At 40.8% G+C, this 25,006-nt stretch overlaps 2 protein-coding genes across 6 annotated transcripts in view; one reads left to right on the top strand and one right to left on the bottom strand.

The window, feature by feature from the left end:
* LOC121878530 (carbohydrate sulfotransferase 3-like) overlaps nucleotides 1-25,006 on the top strand; it is a 91,755-nt gene that overhangs the window by 34,385 nt on the left and 32,364 nt on the right. For 2 of the 3 annotated variants that reach the window (XM_042384796.1, XM_042384795.1), the window contains exon 1: nucleotides 7,153-8,360. The exons of the other annotated variant lie outside the window; for it this stretch is intronic. In XM_042384796.1, coding sequence (XP_042240730.1) covers nucleotides 7,951-8,360 — 410 coding nt within the window. In that variant the 5' untranslated portion in view covers nucleotides 7,153-7,950. Of the gene's footprint in view, nucleotides 1-7,152; nucleotides 8,361-25,006 lie in introns of those variants that run through there. 3 annotated transcript variants of the gene reach the window in all.
* Nucleotides 1-25,006, bottom strand: part of LOC121878531 (solute carrier family 35 member G1-like) — a 133,087-nt gene that overhangs the window by 82,514 nt on the left and 25,567 nt on the right. The gene's annotated exons all lie outside the window — the stretch shown is intronic.

The raw sequence follows: 25,006 nt of genomic DNA, 5'->3' as shown, positions 1-25,006 counted from the left end.
CACTCTTGCCTGAAGGGAGCGTCTACAGGACTTCCTCGACCCTGGTATCTGTCTCACCTCTACCATTATACGACGTAATGACAGGTAGGTAACAGAAAGGGGAACTGACATAGACAACAACACTCATGATTGCCAAGGAGCTCAGGGTAACGAAGTCCAGTGGCCAATGGGTTGAGTTTCCTGTTTCAGCTGGATTCCAAGGGCAATTATGAACAGACAGACAGAGACGGAGAGAAACACATACTCAGACAGTAGAAATATTATACGTGGTAACATTAATCAGCAAAATTTCACATATGTCAACGCGCTATCATAAACTTTTAAGTGGAGAGAGAGAGAGTCGCACCGTATGCGTATAGAGTATTACACTGACCTCTCTCTTAAAGTATATCTAAGAAACAGGTTCTCAATAGTTTACTTTACGTTTAGGAAGAAAAGAAAGTAGTGCTATCTAAGAGCTATCAGAGGGAGCGAAGGAGGAGGGAGGCAGTACTTTGGGTAGAAACAAGTGAGGTAGAATGTAGAAAAAGTCTCATAGGTAGATAGAAAAGGTTTAAAATATCAAGTGGGCTGATATATATGAGATGGTATGTGACACTGACAGATGGTGTATGGCCGTGACAGATGGTGTATGGCAGTGACAGATGGTGTAGGACAGTGACAGATGGTGTATGGTAGTAACAGATGGTATATGACAGTGACAGATGGTGTATGGCAGTGACAGATGGTGTATGGTAGTGACATATGGTGTATAACAATGACAGGTGGTATATGACAGTGACAGATGGTGTATGACAGTGACAGATGGTGTATGACAGTGACAAGTGGTATATGACAGTGACAAATGGTGTATAACAGTGACATGGTATGGGGATAAGTATAGAATGAATAATAAATAAAATACAATGAGACAGATGGCAATACACATCTTCTCCCTTCAAGGCTCTATAATACAGTTTTATAGGTGGCTGTTATAGGTGGGTATTATAGGTGGGTGTTATAGGTGAGCTTTATATATGTATGCTATACTTTGATACTATAGGAGGTGTTACAAGTTGATTTTACAGGTGAAAAATACAGGTGGAAGAGCAGGTCATATTACGCGTTACCCGAGCGCTTGACCTCCAGGTGAGCCAAGCCTGCAGGGAGGCGACACTCCTACCTAGCAGCGCCAACACAACACCCACACCCTTCTGACGTCACTAGATAAATCATACATCAGGTACCACCAACCATTACTACTACAACCGCTGCCACAGACGCACGAAACACTAACTATTCAGGTTATTGATAAAATACAAAAAAATATATTAACTATACGGTCATCTAACAGCCTCAAGTGAGAAAATGAGAGCAAGGAGCCTCTCACACCGGCTGTGGCTGCAGTAGAAGACATGTGATCAACACGGACTCTTTGCCCAGCCTTGAACCTTGTGGGTCCCCTCAGGGTCAAGGCAATAAAATGCTGAGATATTTTGGTCACGTTGATTTCGCTAAACTGAATTCCAGACGCATCATCGGTTTTCAGAGTTGCTCCAGAGTCCAGACCAGAACCAACGCGTAATGTAAGCCAGGGTCCAGATTCCCAAACATTTGCGTAATAGTTTACCGTAGTTGGAAATGTGAGAACGCATCTTACTGGTACGCTGACGTTTACTGTACAAAGTGGCCTCACAACTAGACGACAATCTATCCTAATTAGGCAGATATTTACCATCTCCGGGGCTTGTGGGGGGACAAACAACTATACGTATCTTTGAGAATCTTGTTAACAGAACCTCGGTAATGGACTGTAACACGACCCGATCCCTCAAGGTGGTCTCAGTGGCACCACGACACTGTGTTGACGGTGAAGTGTTGACACAGCGAGGCGGTAATGAATTTCTGTGGTGCCCCTGTGTCCTCTTATGGTGAGGGAAGGACACCGGTACACACAAGTGGGCAAGAACTGAGTACAGATGGGCAGGGGGTGTGTACAGATGGGCAGGAGCAGGGAACATGTGGGCAGGAAGGAGGCAGAGATAGGTATTAAGTGACTACAGATGGGTAATGGGAGTGTAGAACTGAAAAAAAGGGGGAAGGGGGGGTAAAGAGAAGCAGAGGAGTGGGTACAAACAAGCAATGGGTGTGGGTGTGACTCGGTTTGGGTGGAAGGAACAGATGGAAGAATAGGGGGGGGGAGTTACAGGATGGTAAGACAGGGTGAATTAAACACAGGAAAGGGTTAGATATCGCCTAAGGCAGCAACCATTAAGGTGAACCGTAGCTGCCTCGGGGGTGTTAGGAGGATGGGTGGAGACGAGTATTAGACGAAGCGGACAGTGACGAGTAATGGACGAATCGGACAGTGGAAAATAATGAATTGAGGAAGAGATACAGTACAGAACATGAAGGATAATGACGAAGAAGAAATGTGGTGGATAAAGAGAGAGGGGAGGAAGACAGGAAGCAAGAGGGACTTATTGGAGGCTACAGACAGCTCCTGGCAGTGGACCTGAGCTCTGTAGGTGTTGGGGTGGACAGAAGAGCGACAGATGAACGAGAGCGTGAAGGGAAACAAGGGCGCTCATTCAGGTAGATCAATGACTCAATACAGCATAGTGAAACACACACACACACACACACACACACACCTGCTGTCTGAAGTTAAGTAAAGCAGAAATGAGCACAGTGTTCTAATTACAGTTTTGTTTAGCTATACTCTTGTCCCACTTCTGCTTTGTCTGAATCAAGGGGTGGAGAAAACTCTTAATAAAAGAGATGGGAAGTAACAAGGAGACTGGTGCTAGACAGGTGTAGAAAGCGTTTTATGAAAGTGCCAAGACAACAAGTTAAAAATAATCCACACGTATACCTGTTTTAGTAATAAGTGATAATACAAACAAAAAAAAACCATAAAATTCTCGACTCTAGATACACATTATAAAAAAACCACCAAGTTACAATTAGAGACGAGAGCAACACCAAGCCATACTATCCTATAACAAACATCAACATCATTATAAACCAACAAGACGCAGATTCTGATACAATAAAAAAAATTCCCTCCCGTAACTATAAAAGTGAGGAAATATATCTATGAAGCTGGTTCACTTAACGAGCAACACAGATGTTAACTAAATCAACAACATTATCACAGTGTTTTCAGTACTGTAATTGGATATATTCTCTTACCAACACATTAGGGAAGACTTCACGCATATATAACACTCAGGATTATAGAACAAGAAGTAACATTTATAAACAGGGATTTCACTGTGACAAGACTCGGAAACATTACAGGGTGAACCAAGTGACCATACAGATTATTATTATTATTATTATTATTATTATTAGTATTAGTATTATGACGATAGTTTGACGATAAAAAAGACGATAGCTTGACGATAGAGAGACGATGTTCTCGCTTCTCGTCTAGTGAGAAAGGTGCAGGGGCAACTAGTGGGGTTAAAAAGTAGTCCTGGCAACTTTATCTTGTACACCCTCTCACACACTCCTTCACTCCCTCCCTCTCTCATGCCCTCCCTCCCTCATTCACTCCCTCATACCCACCGTCAATTCCTCCCTCCCGTCCCCCCACACTCACACCCCATACCCTCCCTCACACCCTCCCTCATTTTCTGCCATGTTCGTCTGTGTGTGTGTGTGTGTGTGTGTGTGTGTGTGTGTGTGTGTGTGTGTGTGTGTGTGTGTGTGTGTGTGTACTCCTTCATCAACTCGCTCTTCACTAAGCTTCCTCTTATCCCAACGACCCTGAGCAAAGTCGACCTTATTATTTACGTCGCTTTGGGTCCGGATTCTCAATGATTCGTCCATGAACATTCCCCCACCCCACACACCTCCCCAGGTACGAAGCGTAAGAAAACGTATTTAATTATAGTCGAATATTGTTATAGTCGTGGCGGCATTTTGGTAACCATCTTTGTGTCGTAGGTTGAGAGAATTAAATATACCGTTAAGGGTATATCTTCAAATCCATACGTGTGGTTTTTTTTTTATACAATAACGTAAGTAAGTTATTTCGGTAGGTTTTGACCTTTTCAGTTTAAAGGTAAATTTTACGTAGGAACCTTTAAGAATTCACCTTTATATTATATTTTCCGTTAAATGCGTTTCAATATTCCAATGGGAGAGGAAATATAACGTAGGAACTTGTGAGGATAGGCAAATTTAACATGAGACATTTTGAGAATCCATCAGTAGTTAGGTACGACTTTATGTTCCAATTAGTGTGGAAAATTTGACGCAAGAACCATTGAGAATACATTATTACGTCGTTAGTGACGTGAGCAGCAAGATATACGATTTTATATCCAAGTCAGAAGGGGATTATGACTTATGAACCATTAGGAATCCACTTTTTGGCGTAATAAATCAAATGAGTAAACAAAGGCGTGCTCACATCTCAAGTTCGGCAGGAACCTTTCAAATCCCAAGTTCGGGTCCGGGTTAAGTTCCTGACCCGGCTGGTTGCCTCAGTGCACTCAGCCTGACCTTTCAACTCCTGTTCCCCCTGTGGTGTTCATCCTGTTCCCAGATTCCTTATCGTGCTTCCTTCTCTTCTTCCTATTTTACACTTTTCTTCCTTGTATTACCTTTTCTATGGTTTTCTTTATAAATTTTACTTTTGTTTTATTTCTTTATTTCTAAACGGTATATTTTACAATTTTGTTCGCTTCTTGTTCCTTTGTCAATCCTTACATCCTATTTTCTCTTCTAAACACTTATCTTCTTCTTCTTCTTCTTCTTCTGTTTTTTTCTCTTTATTTTGTTCAGTCATTTTTAACCTTTTCTAAATTTCAATTACTTTCACTTTCTTTTTTTGTCTCCAATATGTTTAGTCTCTATTATTTTCCTTTACTCTAATTTTCCTTAATTTCCTTTGCTCTAATTTCCATTACTTTCCTCTATTCTAATTCTCATCATTTTTCCTTTACTTTAATTATCATTATTTCCCGTTACTTTAATTCTCGTGTCGTCATGATCTGAAATGAATTGGAAATAGTAATGCCAATTTAGTTCTTCCCTTCAATTTGTGACGTATTTTCTCCCCTCGTCGCTCTGATTACTTCCTATAGTGCTATTAAATGCTTACAAATTCTTCTAGTTCAATTATATCTCTCTAAAACCCTTTCCACTGACATTTTGTACCTATAATAACGCTTTTTACAGTAATAAGTGTAAAATAATTTCGTGATTCGTAATAAGGAAGGAGAGTATTATTAATTTCTGACTAATTTTCGTAGTAGATGATTATTATTTCGTAATGTTTCAGTTCTCGTGTATGATTGCCAGTCGTTGGGAGAGTCGAGCTTATCATGCATCGGTAATTGATGTGGTTGATTGTTGGGTTCGTTGAGATCTGAGCTGGTTGATATCTATTAACTGTATCTGAAGTTGATATTGTTAAGTGTAAATGTGATTGGCAGTCGACTAAGTCAGGAGGTTGAAGAGGTCACGTTTTTTGACTGTTGGGAGCTAAATTTGTTGAACTTTCGGTAATGAAGACTACTGACTTCACCGAATATGTCGGCTCGCTAGAGTTGCAATATCTTCATAATTCTCAAGTGTCAAAGTTATAAAAAAATAATCAAAAGACGAGAAAAATCAACTTTTTACTGATCAACCAGGTTCTTGGGATAAAATGAAGCCTTAAGACAGTTTAAGTTATTTTCTAGTTGAAGTAAAAACATCCATTAGGCCGCTGGATTATCGGAAACTATAGTAGCTCATTCGTCTGCTAAATACACTTGATATTTTTCACTCAGTGGCATTAACTATGAGCCGCCGCCTCAACAGACCATCGCTCGGAAGTAAAGGTCATCTGTCTCCTTCGGCTCTTGTGGCCTAATGTGACGACCGGGTGTGTTGGTGTGTGGTGAACAGGAGCTGGTCGTCTGGTCTCTGTGGTGATCCGGTCAGCTACACGGTCACGACTTGTTTGGGTTTGTGGTCTTTGAGTCTGTTTATGGTTTACCGGTTTGATTCACGGGTTTTATGGTGGCCAGGTCTGGTGGTTTAACCCGTTCATGATTTTGGGATGTGACTGGGGTGTGGTCTGAAGGCCAACAGACTGTGTGGTCTGATTAATCCAGTAATTAGGTCAATTGGGTTCATAGATTAGCATTCAATATTTTTCTTTGTCTTGCAGTATGACCCATCAGGTATATGATTGCAATGTCTTTGGTCTTTTGTAGGGCAACAGGTAATCAGATCTGTGCCGTTATAAGTATTAACAACTCTCGGTCATCTTGGTCTGATCGACAGGCTGTAGCTCTCGGACCCGATGGCCAGTGTGGTTAGAGAGGTCGTGAGAAACATTTGATAAGGTTGGTCGTTCAGGTTATTGGGTCTGGCCATTATATATACTGGTTTTGATGACTAGTTTCTACTTTACCGAGGCAGTGTGGAGAAAAATAAAGTGTGTAATACTGAATTCCTTTTAGAGTATCCATTTTCTGAATCGTTTCATACATATGATTTCTTAACGTATTATATTATATACGGACAACAAATTTGGATTTATATTCTGTCTACATTGTTTTCAATACAAATGGAAAAACGAAGAGCGTGTTTTACTATGAAACACATCAGAAGACATATCAAGAGTTACGTCGAGGAGTTTGTTTCAACAATGTGCAGGTGTGACCTCCATCAAGGTTGTTGTGGTATATATATGCCTTAGTCTTCAAGGTTGACTCTGATGGCATTACTCCCCGTGCACCACAATGCAACCCCGTCATTATCATTACTAAAGGAGTTTCACGTGATGTATGGTGTCCAGGAAGCGCATGGTGTGGTGGCGCAGGTAGTGTTGGCAGGGAATCAATTTACCGGTGGAAACCACATCATTTTATGATGACCATCATGAAGCGTCGTAGGATCATCTTGTGGATATTGTCGTGTGTTGATAACTCTCCACAGTCTGATGTGAGACAGACTCACAACACCCAGATGGCTATGAGACAAAGATAGATTATCTTAGGCGTTGTAATATGAAAGTTATCATGTGATCTGTTTACTTTTAGAATTCTACATGAATTTCACTTTCAACTGGGCACCTCGTGGTGGTGTTGTACAAATGAGTCTTGGCACACAGCTCTCTAAGCTCCACCCCTCCGCTGCCCGGCACATCCCCACCACAACACAGTCGCCCGCGCCCTCAGTCTACCTCCCGACCCCGCCACGAGTGCACACACCACGCTCCCCGTGACAGTTCGGTTTTACGGATTTTGTATCTGTGTCTGATGTTCGCTTTTAATTAAAACACAATATTACGGGTGTGTGATGTACTCCGATGGTGACATTTTCAGATTTAAGTGAAGAATAAGAGTATCAAACACATGAACCAGTTCAAGTGTGGGAATGATAGAAAAAAAATATTAAAATCGAATTTTCTTGTGGGTGTGGTGGAAGGCACTTCAACCAGTTACCGAGAGCCAGTACCAGCAGTCACTCATTCTGTTACAAAGTGACAGTGAATTTTTAACCATATCTATACCTGAGCACTCAACAAGTGTTACTAGCAGCATGTGCGTCGCAAAGTGTAAGTAACAAAAAATACAAGCAGAAAGAAAATTGTTTACCACAGTGAATGTAAAAAGAAGAAAAGACAGTAAATACAGCTTGTCTCTGGGACCCAGTAACAGCAAACATTTAACCAGTCATCGACAAGCAGTTCAAAAGAAACAGTGAAGCAGTGAGTCAATAACTGAGAGAGTGTGTGTGTGTGTGAGGGAACAAGCACAACCAGGTGTGTGTGCGAGGGGCAGCAGGTGGCACCCTACCCGCGCTCTTGCATCAGATCTGTCAAGCAGTTCACGACTCCTTGTGTTGATCATGTTGACTTAAGGTTCGTGTTGAGGGTTATCGCTCCGTGCACCGGGTGACTGGCTGAAAAGTGAGACAAACTTTAGCTTTAAACTAAATATACTCAATCGGTGTTAAACCATGGGTGACACGGACCAAAACGTTACCTCATTGACCCACACACAGGAGGATCATGCCAAAGAAAATGTGGAGAAAGACAAAGGCGTCCCAAAACTCACTGAAGAAGTCGAAAAAAATGTCGTGGTAAATAAAACTGAAGGACAAAAAGACGAGGAGAAGTTGGAAGGGAAAGAGAAAAACCAAGAGGACACCCAAAGCACCTGCTCCAACACATCCTCCGATACATCCTCGTCTTCGACACCTTCTTCCACATCGTCAGATGGGGGCAGTTCCTCTTCTTCTTCCTCCTCCTCCTCCACCTCTTCTTCTTCGACAGAGGACGCCCCAAGGGTCATCCACATCGAGGACTCGGACAAGAAGTACAGCGTGGTGGAGCCTACTAAACCCAAGACCTGGCTAGCCGCTTACAAGTTAGTCTCAGAAACAATCTTATTGGTTCAAGGAGGGAGAACTAGCTTAAGGCGTCCTGCTAATTTAGGCAACGTGTTAATTAATGGTAACTGCCATTTAAAGGGTTGTGGTAGTTAATGCGACCTATCAATTAATGGTAACTGTTATTTAAAAGTGTCCTGCCAGTCAAGGAAACCTGATTTTTAATGGGATCCTCTTAACTAAGGAATCCTACTAGTTAAGAGGCTTCAGTGAATAATCTAGTGAAGGTCTGACACACTGAAGACATAACACATAAAATAACTGCTAACACAAAGGTGGTCTACGAGCTTACTGACGTAATTATCATCTGAGAGACAAAAGAACTAGCTTCATCAAGGGGGAATATACCAGTTTAAGGAATATTAAATCACAAACTTGAGAGAAAACGAGGCGTTGGTTCAGGGTGATCATATCAATTTATAAACAACACCTACAAGATAAACTTTCTAGCTTATGATGACCTTGGGGGACTGAAAGTGATATACTGATTTAGAATTTTGACTGAGGACGAGAGAGAGAGAGAGTGTTTCTAACTGTTGATGACAAGTGTATGTACTAAACTAGACCACGCACTTGCAGATTATAGAAGTTGAAGTGGAGTAATATAACATCCTCAATAATACGTGCTTAAAGCTCTTAGTTGTTAAAGCGTAGTAATACAACATCAATCAATCAACAGAGGACACAACTCACCCACCTTAATCTAACGTAGAGTCACGACCTTTATCGAGATCAGAACTTCCTCTCTAGTAAACTTGTCTTACGATATTAAATCAAAGAACTTTATTTTGTTCATAATATTGTGGAAATTCAAACGTCAGTGATAGTGATGTAGAAGAACTTATTTATAGAGAAAATGTAAATAGATTAAAAATAAATAAGGGAAATTATCTCTAGTGATGACGATATAAATACTATACCATTATATTGAAGTTTCTTAAATTACGAAGCTATGTTGTTGAGTTTTAATCTTCCATAACTGTTATCACTATATTACTGTATATTAAATTACCCCTTTGATCACAGATATTATGACATAAATCTGCAGCATAAAAATTATAAAAAAATATATGTAAATAAAAGTTATTAACAGTTCACTAAAAATAGATTTGTAGTGTAAAATATATATATAAAATTAATTGATATTTAAACGCATTACAATTTATGTCAAAAAGATATATATTTTTTTTATACATATGAACGCCCAAAAGAGTAACGTATATACTAGACTTTTTACGTAAGAGTTTGAGGTAAATTTTCACACCTGCTGTGGACAACCAATCAACAAGCTTGATTAACATAATAATTATAGACCAACTCCAGGGAATTTTTATATGAAAATATCTCTCTTATCCTTCCGTCCTTCCTATTCCTCTCCCCATTCCTCCTCCCCCACCCCTTACTTTCCTCTCTCATTATCCTTACCTTCCGCTCTCATTTTTCCTCCCTTCATCTCTCTCTCTCTCCCATTTTACAGTCATTTCCTCCTCCTCTTCCCCTCTGCAGTCTCATTCTCGTCCCCTTTCTATCTAACTCTCCCCTCCTACTCTCATTCCCACCCTCCTCACTTTCCCTTGTTCTGCTCCCCACACCACTTCTTTCCCCTATCTCACAAGTCCTCCTTTTCCCTCTCACCCTTTCTCCATTTCCCTCTCATTCTTCCTCCCTGCCCCTCTCTCGTAAGTCCTCCCTTTTCCTCTTACTCACCCTCCCTTCCCCTCTCATTCTTCCTCCCTTTCCCTCTCTCACCACTCTTCTCTTTCCTCCTCCCCCCTCTTATCATCTCACTCTTCACCCATCACTGTTCTTTTCCACCCCCACTGCCATCTCCATTCCCTTCCTCCTCGTCCTCCTCCTCTTCCTCTAACATTCTACTTACACAGAATATAAAACCTCGTAAAAGATAATGACGGTTTTATACATTCAATCACCACTGTACCGTGTTATAGGTGGGTGGGTGGGTCTTCTAGCGCCACCTGCCTAAATTAGGGCAGAGTTTACCTGTAAGAATAGCCAGGTGTAGGTGTGTATAGATGGTGGTGATTTGGGTAAAGTCATTGGTGTCGTTTGTGACTGAAGGTGTGTGAGTGTGTGTGAGTCGTTGGTGTGTTTGTGTATTGTTAGTTGAACACACAAAAAGTTATTCTGTGTTCCCTCATATAATACTACTAATAATAACAACATTTTGGCATTGTTATTTCTACGTAATAATTTCATCCACGGAGAACAATGAACTGGTACTAAGAACGAGAAGTGTTCCAGCAACATAAGTAAATTTGCTGATGACACTAAAATAGGACGTGTTATTAAATCTGACGAGGACTCAGCAAAACTACAGGAAGATCTAAACAAATTTTTCGAATGGTCTGAAAAATGGCAGATGAAATTCAATGTGGACAAATGTAAAGTACTCAGTATAGGAGATGTAAACAGGGAAACCAGATACCAGATGAACAACGATGCCATAGAGAAATCCGACTGCGAGAGAGATTTAGGAGTAATGATAAGTAGGAACCTTTAGCCAAGTAAACAATGTGTTTTTGCTCGTAACAAGGCTAATAAAGTACTTGGGTTCATATAAAGGAGTGTTAGTTACAAGACTAGCGAGGTCATCCTAAAACTGTATCTTGCTCTTGTGAGACCACACCTGGATTACGCAGTTCAGTTCTGGTCACCGTATTACAGAATGGATATAGAATCATTGGAAAGAATTCAGGAGGAGAATGACAAGACTAATCCCGGGCATTAGGAACCTTGAGTATAGGTACTCAAACTATCCAACCAGGAGAGAACTTGTAACAATGGTTTTAAATTGGACAAATTTAGATTTAGGCGTGAAATAGGTAAACACTGGTTTGGAAACAGAGTGGTGGATGAATGGAACAAGTTACCAAATATCATCATTAACTCGAATACGCTGAATAGCTTCAAACATAGGTTGGATGCTTATATGAGCAATAGGGGTTGGGTGTAAACGGGACTGCCCAGTATGGGCCAATAGGCCCGCTGCAGTTTCCTCCATTCTTATGTTCTTATCAAGGGACGACTGGAGCTCACTACACCAGTCCACATTCACAGTCAATATCGAAAGTACAGTCATAATTAATCTTTATTGAGTGCAGATGTTGAGCTCTTCATCTTGTGTTTAATAAGGAGTGAGTTTAACTTTCTGAAGATGATGGTTTAAACCTTAACTATAGATGGTTAAAACATTTGAAAACAATGGTTTAACCCCCTTGATAACGATGGCTTCAACCTTAGATATAGATGGTTTAAACCTTTGAAGACGAAGGTTTAACCCTTGAAGACGATGGTTTAAACCTTTGATATAGATGGTTAAAACATTTGAAGACAATGGTTTAACCCCCTTGATAACGATGGCTTCAACCTTAGATATAGATGGTTTAAACCTTTGAAGACGAAGGTTTAACCCTTGAAGACGATGGTTTAAACCTTTGATATAGATGGTTAAAACATTTAAAGACGATGGTTTAACCCATGAAGACAATGGTTTAACCCTTAAGTTTTAAATCTTACAGTAAATAAAGAGGATTTAACCCTTTGATGTTTTTTATTTAACTCTTTTTTTTAAGACAGCGGGTTTAATCCTTTTGTCCTCAGAGGTTTAAATTTATCTGGATTTATAACTGTATACGAGGAATTAATTGTGTAGCCCCAAGATAATATTTCTTACATGTTACAATACAGCTGGTTAATAGAGCTAACATTTAGAAAAACTGTTCATTGTTCTCTGAGTAACTGTAGCTAAGAAACAAACTGACTGTCTGACCGTATAACTATAGCTAAGAAACAAAGTGACTGTCTAACCGTGTAACTGTAACTAGAAGTAACTGGCTGTCTAACCATGTAACTGTAACTAGGAAACGGTATTCTCTGCATAACATTTTAATGACTGTCTGACCGTGTAAATGTATATAAGAACCGAGATATTCCATGCCTTTAATGACTATCTGGCCGCGTACCTGCAGATAAGGAATTAGGTCAAAGGTCAGGGCGCTGAGGGGAGAGGTGGGGGATCAGTATAATGAGGTGGGCACTTCTCGTTCATCACCCTGACCTACCTTGTGGTCAGTGACTGTGGCGGACTGTTTTTACATCTCAGGTAAAGGTGAATGTATGGTCAAAGTTTTTTTTTTATTTGGTGTGTGTGTGTGTGTTGTCAAAATCATTCGTCTGAGATTATTTTTTCACTGGTAATGTTTTCGCTTTACTAGTGAAATTTATCATTATACAGGAATAGTGTTCGTTAATTTCTTACGAAAAGAGAAAGAACAGGCTTAATACTTATTTTCCATTTTGAAAGTATGCTAAAATCAAAGTACAGGTATAATTATACTGATATCACTTAAAATTCCTTTATTTTTTCAAAATAAAATAAATCTCTATACAGGAACATATTTAATACATTTCCAACTGAAGAGGATGAATGACGCCTCACACATTTATGTCATCAGTTAATATATATTTTAAAGGATATGTTTCATCGGACACAACTATTCAGATGTGGTCACAGTGTATTGAGATCCTGTAAGACGTGACGATGTATCCATGAAATCTACAGATGGTCAGGCTGGGCGGGGGGTGGGGGGGGGGGGGTGTCCCCACAAGAACGGGACCGCAAGACCTTGAGACGCGACCAGCCCTTCCACAATGCCCAAAGAAGAGTAACTACCAGGTAATGCTTCACCTACCTCACACTACAGTATACTATCGGGAACAGAAACTGCTTCAAGAATCTCTGGTGCAATTGACGTGAAAAACGACAGAGGGAAGATACAAAGTATGAGGAAATGTGAAAAGTGAGAAAAGCGAAAAGTGCTCTTCTTGTTGGCTCTCCGGGGCCAAGGGAAGCCGCTCGCTCCACCTCCACTGGCCGGGTTTTTGTCCGAGTCCACCTGTGGCTCGAAGAAGTCGCCCAGCGGGACAAGAAAGTGCTAACAAGCTCTGGACTTTAAAGTTTATCATCATATATAACTTCAATACAACAGTCGGTCTTAAGTAAAAAAATGGATGTAGTTATATGAATTATATCGCTACAACTTCAAGCATTGAAGTTTTTCTTATAGAAGAATCAATATTGCAGTACCTGTGGGTTGTAGAGAACAAAATTTGTTATAACATGCAAAAATGCATGTACTTAATCCTTGTAACACTCAAAAAATTATTTGTTATATTTCATAAAAGAAAGATAAGTAAATATTCCGTCAGATATATACAGTAAATCCTCTTAAGAACAAGGAACATAACACGACAACACCTCCACCACCTTCTCAGTTCAACCACTACCGTAAAAGCCGATCAATACACGAAAAGAGTGAAAACATAATCTGCAAATATTGGCGGGGCCAGAACCCATTGTCAGACCACAATACAGCCAGAGGGACCCAGCCTTGAGTCGTGCCTCCTCACACAATGGTGCAATCTCCACTGACCACTACGGTGAATATCCCTGCACACTCTTACCTAAATTAAACCCTTTTGGCTACTGATGGGATAGCATTAAATACCCCCTCGTTGTGGATAAATGTCAGGGCATCAGTTTTACCCCTGTGAGGTGAAAATAATGTCCCTAACAGCTGAGGAGTAACAGAGGGCGTTGAAAAAGGCGCCGGCATCGTAAGAATGAATTCTAAAAGAGTTAAATAACGGTGGGAAAAAGCGATACACTTTTTCTCTATAAGATCCCAGCGACTCTAAACTTCACAAATGAGGGAATTACATTGCAGACTATTATGGGAGGCAGGCTTGGTGTTGTAAGAGTGGGATGTGTTGTTTATATCCCAGCTGTTACAGGGTTGAGTAGGGCGTTGTGTTGTATTTGCTTGTTGTGGTGAGTTATGATGCTGGGGTACCCGCGTATGTTACTGCAAGGGAAATATTGTACTGCTCATTTATTTTGTTATTCTGTCCGAAGACTTTAATTACTGAATTCGCTTTTATAAAAAGGAGAAATATAACTTGTAATAATAAACAAAATTAAGTAAATAGGAAGATTATTCATAGACGATGATTACTAACGGTACTAACATATATTTTCGGTGGTGTAATAACAGGTGTTTAGCCAAACTGACGCTTCTATTGGTTAAGCTTTTTTTGTTTTTTATCAAAAGCACATTACTCGTTATTTACAGTAAGAAGAAAAATTTAGGTGTGCGGTTGTAGTCAACATCTACAAGCAAGAACATCTGTAAAGGATATTTTTAGAATGTTCAATTTTCTGCCAGCGATCTGACACACCAATGTGACCCCCAACACGGCGGGGTGACACCCCCACAGCCCTGGGCGTCGGTCCTCACACACGGGCGAGAAACAGCACGAATTACCAGACTGGGGCATCGTCTCACACCTGGAGGAGCCGTATATCCCCACTAAAACCCCACCACCGAAATACCAGAGGCATGATAATTTAGACAACAGATATTTTGAGTCTCGAGCAGGGCGGAAAGGCGATCCGGTGATGGTGTTGGCAAGACACCAGAAGGAGCAGGAGGGCGGGGCGGGGCGGGCCAGACCTGCCTCCACATCCTCCTGCAGTAGGTCAACATCAATGCTGATTACATAATTACTATTTTGTCTTAAGTATGGATACAAATAACTAGAAAAAAAACACACACACACACACACAACAACAACAACAACAACAACAACAACAACAACAACAACAACAACAACAACACAGATACATAACCTCACCTACAAAAAAAAGAACATCAAATGAAACCTTAACCAACACAGTCACTTACAACGCTTCAAGTTACTACACTAAACCAACTACCACTACTCTCAATCTTCTTTCACTTATTACCATCAACCTCAGTTTACAAAATCACTCTCCTTTTTTTTCAGAGACTTTACACACCTCAGCACAGTACATCTCTTCACTGTAATTCCCATAAACTAACATTATTTCTTTAGAAGGTTTATCTCGCATGATTTACAATGGTTATGTGTTTAGTACAGGAGCTATGAGTATGTCTTTGGGAACGATGGTTAAGACTGACAGCTGAGACACGTAAGGGCATCATAATTGTATCTAGCTAGTCCCGATGGTGAAGTGTGTTGTGTGTGTGACTTTGAATGCACTGTAACTTCTTTTCCTCCTTCCTAGGTTTGAGTGTAGTGTGTGTGTGTGTGTGTGTGTGTTTATAGAGGCGCGCACATTCCTCAGCCTTGACGAAACAGTTAGTACCTTCACTTAGCATTATCCCGATAAAAAAAAAGTAAATTAATTCCGCATAAGTAAGTTGGGCTTTTAATTATTCTGTTCACCGCTGAATTATTATTATTATTATTATTATTATTATTATCAATGTTTGTTCATAATTGAGTGAATTCATGGTCTCAACCTAATATACTGACGGATTTAAATCTTATACTAATCCTGGGAATAAAACCAAAATACAGACACCTAACACCTGCAATACATCCGAAAACTTATAACTACAGTGTTCATCCTGGGAATTTAAACACAAGCTAGACACACCAAAATTTAGGGAGATTCACAAATAATTATTCTTCGTAATTAATATCGTCAGAATATAATTAAATGTAAAATAAAAATACCATTACAATTACATTAACACTCCTAGCAGGTATTAAAAGACCGAATCTAGTTAAGGTAGATTCTCAAGCGTAATTTTAAGGCTATTATTCCCAGACGTTATCTTCACGATGTTTTCAGGTTACGAAGAATAACCACCGTACGAGACTAAGAGAATCTGTAGCCTGATAAGATAATAATAGAAGTGGCAGGGCGTGTAATTGTGTTAAGTCAAGAACGTCCTATCGTATCTAGCTCAGATTTAGTGGTGAATATTCCTACTGTTTGGGCTTTTCTGGTAAATACTGTTGCTGAGGAATACCATTTGATTATATTTAACCATCAATATAGTTTCATTTTATTAATTAATTCGTGATACTTGTTTATTAGTTTAAATTTTCGTCTCTTGTTGTTGTTGAAGGAATTATTTGTCAAGCTTTAATTGATTCACGAATATGAATATGTATAAATGGAATATATGTATGAGATGTGTGTGTGTGTGTGTATGTGTGTGTGTATGTGTGTGTGTGTGTATGTAATAATAATAATAATAATAATAATAATAATAATATTAATAATAATAAACGGTTTATTGAAAAAGTTCTGCAGCCCGAAGGCTGAAAATATGCATTGGAGATAAATGACTTATTACATACATTGGTGGTTAACAAAAGCCTTCATTAGAGAAAGGTGAAGGAACATACAGTGAACATACAAATTAATGTTTACAGCGGAGGTCACGTAGATCATGTGAGCTGAGGTGTTGAACAGCAGACATGTAGTGTAGTAACTCCCTCACAGATGGCGTTATGAGGGGCATCACGTGGAGTAGTAGTTCCCTCACAGGTGGTGTTATGAGGGGCTTGATGATGTAGTAATTCCCTCACAGATGGTGCTATGAGGGGCCTGATGTGGTGTAGTAAATCCCTCACAGATGGTGTATGAGGGGCCTGATGTGGTGTAATAATTCCCTCACAGATGGTGTTATGAGGGGCAGCACGTGGTGTAGTAATTCCCTCACAGATGGTGTTATGAGGGACCTCACATGATGCTGTAGCAACTCATTCACTCCGTGGTGTCGCAGCATCATGGGGACACCACGTGGTCTGTTGTCACAGGACCTCACTCACTCAAGTGAGTGAGGTCCTGTGAGTGAGTGAGGTGTGGTCCCAGGCCTCCCCATCGTGGAGTCTCAGGGGAATTATCAGTGGGTACCTGGGACCTCACTGTGTGAAGGTTAGCATGGGTAAGACTCAACTGCTACTGCCGAGTTGTTTTTCACTGACTTAAGCACTGTTCACCACACTGTTCACCACTATTCAACACTGGTTCCATTCCTTTCCCAAATGAAATAGTAACTTCAGGCGAGAACTTGCTGATATTCCGGTGGGGAGGAGGGTTCAGGTGAGGGAGCTGGTATGGGCCAACGTAATAGTTGACGCGGCTGCTGCTAGAGCAGCGCCAGGTACGTGACCCGTCTTGACCCATCTTGACCCGTCGGTGGTCAAGGATGAAGTGTGTGTGTGTGTGTGTGGTCGCCGCAGATATATATGGGCGTCCCTACATGTGGGTGTAACTACACATAAATCTTCCCTATACTTGAACGTAACTGTATATGGGCGTGTGAACAAGTAGGTGTGCCTGTACATGGGCGGAACAGTACATGAGTGGGTGGCGGATGGGGGTAGGTGGGCGGAAGGGGGGGGGTGAAGGGAGAAACAGAAGAGGATCGTGATCAATTTACACCCTTTCCTACCCTGACTGGCTCCCCCATGTTTGTTTACATCAGGGTGACCAACCTTTCCAGTCGCACCCCAGTGCTACCAACCCCAAGGTGAGAAAAATCTGTTCCCTTTGAGTTAGGGGTCGTCAATTAGGAGGCTCGGAGAGTATAAAAGATTGCGATGAAATGATGAGAGAGAGAGAGAGAGGGGGGGTTATCGAAAACAAGACAGGTGAAAGAGACAAAGAAAGAGAGAAATGAAAGGAAGCATATCCAGACAGACAAACAGAGAAAAATACGGACAGACATAAAAAGAGACAGATAAACAGACAGACAGACACTTAACATTCATGAGGACTATTCCTGTTCTCTCCCTTTCACCGACTGACACCATAAAAAAGGAAAGTTGTTTTGGCCAATTTACAGCGAGCACACGTGACTCTCTCTCTCTCTCTCTCTCTCTCTCTCTCTCTCTCTCTCTCTCTCTCTCACTTTCTCTCTCCTTCAAGTCAAGTTACCTATTGCTGACTCACCTCTTTAATTAAATGGTTTTCGATGACTAATACTTGTCCAATCCGTCGGCACATTATGCAAACGATTAGTAGGAGACTGGGAATTGTGTTTCTTTCACCATACATTCCTTGTAGGTGTTTAGTTGACTCATTCTCTTTATACACGAGAGAGAGAGAGAGAGTCTAACAGCATCGGATCCTGGAAGCTGTACCCGATAACCACCTTATAAAAATAATAAATAAAACACTCATAAACAGAGAACAATATGATAATCCTCTAGCACTGGTCAACTCACAACTTGGATACACTCATTAAAAAAAAAAATCAAAACTCTAAGTGACGACCAGAATACCTTGTTGTGATCAAGTTCTCTTTGTGACAAGGTTGACAATGAAGGCGGGCAAGTCCCTCACCTGTTCGTTCCCGAGTCAAGTCCAAAGGGAACCATAAATAAATAAATAAAGAGATAAATACACTAAATACTAAACTTATCTGAGATCTTACGCTGATTAAGAGTTATAGGTTATTATTATTTAAGTTATCTCGTTCACAGCTCATGGAAACACATCCGTACATATGATACCAAAACCACACGAACACACGGAAAGAGGAAAACCACAAATTCCCAAGTTCCTCCTTCCGTCACTGCAAAAGACATACATTCATACAATCTCATGAAGGGATAACAGCCCTTCATTCAACAACAAACTTTCCTCTTTTGGACACAACTTTTACCTAAAACATCATAAATGGTTAACAATGTGGAGCTATTTTTTTTTTTTTGCTCAGGTTTCTATTACACCAGCAGGAAGTAATGACCGTGTGTGTGTGTGTGGAAGCAGAGAACAACTACAACAATACCTCACACGGAGCATCCTTCAACCCAGGCGTTATTGTGTTGTAGCCTCACCCAAGGAGAACCACGATTATACCTTAAAGATACACGTAATAAATATGATCTCCTGTTAGCTACTGGGGGTGAAAGGGTCATCACGGAGGGGGGGAGATTAAGGTCACACACGCACACAGCTAGCCAGGTTAGGAGATGTTCGGGAAGTGACCTTATAATAGGGAGGTGGTCAATACAAGGGAGGGTCAGAACTGGTCTAGACGTGATGTTGGGGAGTCATAATGAGACAGGTAGGGAGATAAGGTTGTGTAATCCCCTAATGTATTCATGTTCCTCTTTTGTAACTCTTATGCTGGGTTGAGTCTCTCTCTCCTTTTCAACTTATCTATACCTGTATGTACCATTGTATATGTATAGAAAGACTAAATATCAGCCCACCACAGGAGCCACTCATCCCAGGTGCTGCTATGTGGAGGTTCAGGATACGCATCTGTTAACCATTACAGATTGGAAAGTGTCGCCTATACTCGCTTCAAATAATCCACTGTCTTTCAAGAACCGGATAAAGTCACTTGAATGTGACGTCATCTCTAGTCACAACACATTGTAGCTCTTTTTGAATAACGAGTTTTCTATCCTAGTCTTGGTAAATGTCAAATAATCTTCCTAGAGTGAATATTGGAGAAAATTGCTACATGTCTTATGTCCTGCAGCGAGTGTTGGCAACAAGATCTTATACAGGCAACTGATATGTGTAATATAGTTTTATCTAACAAAAGTGGTCAGAGTCAGTTCACTTCGTCTGACTGGCATAGTGTGCTTGCTTGTGGTCGCTTTCTGTTCACATCTTACCCGGATCTACTTGTCATACACCTCAAAGAACTTGTTTTAGGTCTTTCGGATAATGAAGAACTGCACAAACACAACGGGCGTTTCACAATCTATTCCAAATGTTTCCTAAAGTATGTCTGAAATAAACCAGATGACATTTCACCATGGAGGAGCAAGGAGTCGCTCCCTGGCTCGAGTTTCCATTGTAAATTAATGGTGGATCCTCCTTCAGGACGCAGAGGGTCACATGCCCGAGAGATGCACCATTGTATATCATCATCGACTTATGTTTCTGGTGGCTGTAAGAGTTGTGAGGAAAGGGGGAAGGTTATGTCGCCTCAAATAGCTTCCTCCTTCGTGACTTGTTTTAACTTACACACACACACACACACACACACACACACGTTACATATACATACATACATAAACACATTTCACCCAATCAGACATAAACAGAACGCACATTCATAAATTTCAAACAAACAATAACATTACACACACACACACACACACACACACACACACACATAACAGCTGTACAGTACTACATATTGAATTCTTCGCATTTCGTGGAATTCTAGAAAAATGCAGCAGGAAGCGTTCAAGTCAATGGAGGGCAGAGTAAAAGCCTCGTGTGCAAGGCTAATACCGCTGATAATTACGAATGGCTTTAATTTACTGCTTTCATTTGGTGTTAATTCTCGAGCGGTGGTTGCTGTAGAGTGTGTGTGTGTGTCTGTGTGTGTGTGTGTGTGTGTGTGTGTGTGTGTGTGTGTGTCTGTCTGTCTATGTACATGACTGGGTTTTAAGCTACAGTTACGTTTATATGAGCGTAATGTAAATGAACGAAACATAAAAAAAATCAGAGAAAAACAGACACAGACGACCAACGCTAAACAACAAAACAAACAAGAGAGAGAGACAATGAGAGAAACAAAAGAGAGCAATTGATGAACACAGTCAAAGAATAAACAAAAAACAAAAGGAATACCAGAGGAGAGAGAAACAAAAAGGAACAAAAGATAGCCTTGACCCCATTGTCTCTCCGTCGTCACAATGTAAACAAACGGAGAGATGAGAGACTCCACACATATACCCTCACGAGATATCTCAAGAGTGACCCCACGTAACCACAAATTCTTTCAATAAAAGACAATAGAGGGAGACACTTGGTCCAACAAATATATTTATGATTTTCAAACCATTGTACGTTAAATATCCTCTACTATTACTACTTAATTAATAGGGTACTAATACTACTACTGCTAATAATAATAATAATAATAATAATGATGGTGACGATAATAACAGATTCACCAATCCGTTAGATCCCAGATTATGGAAATGAACTATCGACGTGTGGATGTACAGTATTTAACGCCTTACCCAAGGTCGCAAACATCATCTTAGAGACACGAGGCGTGACTTGAGTAGATACCTGAGACCAGCTGTTTGGCCCCACCCATCCATGCCCACGGTGGGTGTGTGAGGCCGAGGCACAAAATGAGCGAGGCCAAGGGAGGTCAGGGATCGAGGGGGTGGGCGTGGCAGGTCACTCGTTATAAGAAATTAGTTCCTTGTTCGACGTGCCTTCAGGGTGTGACTTAAACCAGAAGTAGGATTTGGTGTTGATTGTTTAAGAGAGATATGATGGAGACAGGGAGACACAGAGAGGGTGTAGGGAGGAGTGGGAAAGGAGATATGATACTGAGAGGGGTGTATAGAGATCTTGAGAGGGGTGTAGGGAGGAGTGGGAAGGGAGATAGGATACTGAGAGGGGTGTATAGAGATCTTGAGAGGGTTGTAGGGAAATTGAGAGGGGGTATAGGGATATTGAGTAGAGTATAGAAGTGGATGAGAGGGGTGTACAGATGGGTGAGAGGGATAAAACAGTGAGTGAGAGGGTTTAAAGGATATTAAGCATAGCTGAGGGAGAACACTGTCACGAAAAAAGAGAGAGAGGGACAAACAAAAACGACACAGAAAGAGAGTCAGACAGATAGACAGAGGGAAAAGACAGAGGGAAAAGACAGAGGGAACGAGAGCCAAGAGGGAATTTCCCCAGCAGGTGAACAAAAGGTGTGTTGTGTTGTTGTTGCTGGATGACAGACCTTGATCAAGTCTGGCTAAAGCTAATACGACTCATCTCGATGCATCTTTTTATTAGCGCCAGTACAGGGTGCACACACACACACACACACACACACACACACACACACACAAAGGAAACTGAAAACAAATAACGCAAATGGGAGAAAACTTAAGCTTGTGAATTATATATAAAAAAAGGAGAGAGAGAAAGACATAAAATAGAAAAAGACTGGAATAGGAGAGGAGACAATGAGAGAAAAGATAAAAAGAAAAAGGAAATAAAAGAGAGAGAGAGAGAGAGAGAGAGAGAGAGAGAGAGAGAGAGACTACCCACGCACGTTTGAATCAGTATACAGCCACCTGGAACATTGCCTTTTACAAATCTCCCGTCATTCACCTCCGCCCAAAACCCAATAGGACCCACCCTAACTCATTCATCTCGTCTATGGCATGATTGAATAAGTCATGGAGGAACAGGAGAGCAATTGAACTGACCTGATATGATGGTGAATTGATCTGAACTGACTTATTATGGTAAATTGGGTCACATCCAAGTGAGTCAAGTTAGTGAATCAACCATTAAGAGATCCTACGTAACTTAATCTAACCAATAGAATTGACTCATTTTTTTACAGGATCCAAATCGAAATAATAAAAACAATAATAAATTCATATCATAGCCAGATTAGGTCAACTTTGTTTCGCCCAGGCTGGCTTGAGGTCCTGGTAGTGCCCCCAATACGACCTGCAACTCTCGGGTCTTAGTGTTATGAATGTGTGTCATTCTAAGGTCACAATGAACGTAATTATAATGAGACGTGACTGAAGGGTGTTAAGAAAGTAGTCAGTCTAAACAATGTGCGATTTACAGTCTTGTTGGTGTGGTAGGATGGGTGTGATTGTGATACAGTGTAGTAAGGTGAAGGGACATCATACCTTCACCATCTTTTGGCCACGTTAGAGAATAGTGTAATGAGAGATCTTACGACGAAGCCTCACCATCTCAGCCGACGTCAGAGTAAGGCGAGTTGGAGACACATGACAAGGTAGACATCCACCCACGAGGTTTACATACATACATACATACATACTTACATACATACATACATACATACATACATACATACCGACGTTATGTCAGGAATTTTAACATAACACGAAAGAACGCAAATGATGTGGCAGTCGTGATACTGTATATGTGAGATACAGATCAAGTACTATCTATCTATCTATCTATCTATCCATCTATCTATCTAAAACCGACTACGATGTAGATGTCTGTCAAGTGCATTGTCGAAGCAACTTATTTTTTCGTCTCTACATGAGCATTGTTTTTCATGAAGTCTACAACACGTATCGTTACCCCCCCCCCCTCCTCCCCCTCTCTCCCACACCCTTTGTCTCATACCTATTCCTCTTGAGGTCATTCTTTGTCTTACACTGAACGCTAACAATGAAAACAATTCAACACCCTCTCCTCATCCCTCAAAAAAAGGATCTATAAAAATAAAGATATTCCCCGAACTCGTTTTTAGATGGAACGAGCGGCACATTATCCGTGTTCACTCTGCCAATGAAAACAAACCCGGCAACTCCCCCCTCCAACACTAAATGTCAAGGTGTATGGCCCAAAGAAACTCAACCACGACCCCCTCACACACTCCTTCTCCTCTCAGCCAGCCGCTCCACAAAGCGAGGGAGGACCCGGGCAGCACCATCACATAAACTGGTTAATGGGATTTCCAAATCAGCGGGTTTGTTGGAACTATTACAGGAGAGGGAAGCATGTGAGGTGAGTTGCCCCGTTATGAAACAGCTCGTGAGGGGGAGGGGGAGAGGGGTAGAACGTCCTTGGTGAGGATGGCACAAGGAGGGGAGGGGAGGGGAGCTGGAGGAAATGTAGCGAGGATTTGAAGTTTTGTGGAGTTGAAGCTAGAATCTGGGGGTGATGGTGTGAGTGTGGGTTGTTTTGTTAGTGAGGCGTGTGGGATGGTACGGGGAAAGGGGGAAAGACAAAGTGAAAGAGAACAGGAAGGGATCAAGGTGGTGGAGAGAGAGAGAGAGAGAGAGAGAGAGAGAGAGAGAGAGAGAGAGAGAGAGAGAGAGAGAGAGAGATGGGAAGATAAGAGAGATTAGTCGTGTGTGTGTGTGTGTGTGTTCCGTGCCCACACAGAACATTGCCTCACCATCAATCTAGGTCAAATCACCGGGAAAGAGGCCTTCCTCCAACCCTTCATCCGCCCCCTACACACACACACTTCCCTCGCCCCTTTACCATCCCCCCCTCCCCTCCCCTTCCCCCTACGTGATCAAACAAGAGAGGGGAGGAGGTCAATAAAACCCAGGAGACAATGTACACAAATAAACAAATGAATACAAAATGATAAACAAAAGTAAACCATTAAATATATCTAACCACCACGTAACACTAACCAACACATCAATATATATTAAAAACAAACATAAACAAGAACATACAATAATAAACACGAATTGATAAATAAATAAAACACAGATAAGAAAACAAATTATTACAATAAATTATTCTCACCATCTACTTTCCATCCGAACGACGACAAATTACCCCAAATAGCGAAACAGAACTACCCCCCACCCACTCAACCCACCTACCCACCCACTCCCCGCCCACCCCTCAAAAAAAAACACCAAAAAATATCCAATACGAGACCAGTTTATTCTGTTAATGGTTGGTGTTTGGCAGCTGGCAGTTGTTAATGTGAGTTCTGCTGATACACGCGACTGAGAGGGAAAAAACACGACGATTTTCTAGAGGATATACAATACTATTTGTTGACGTCTAGGATATAATAGACTTTGCTTGATGTGAAGGAATAATATCTTAGAGGAAATATATAAAATATTTTTTTTTCGAATCAACAATTGTTTAGGGGATATAAAGTAGTTTATTCTTTATTATTATTATTTAACTTATTTATTTGTTATTTTTCTCTCTGTAAGTTTATTGTTGTGTTTGTTATTAATCTTATATATACATATGTTATCATTTTATTAATTTATTTGTGTTTATTATTAT

This window comes from Homarus americanus, unplaced genomic scaffold (assembly GCF_018991925.1).
Source record: "Homarus americanus isolate GMGI-L3 unplaced genomic scaffold, GMGI_Hamer_2.0 scaffold41027, whole genome shotgun sequence".
Classification (NCBI taxonomy): Eukaryota; Metazoa; Arthropoda; class Malacostraca; order Decapoda; family Nephropidae; genus Homarus; species Homarus americanus.
Note: the sequence above shows the minus strand (reverse complement) of the source record. Positions and strands in the feature narration are given on the sequence as shown.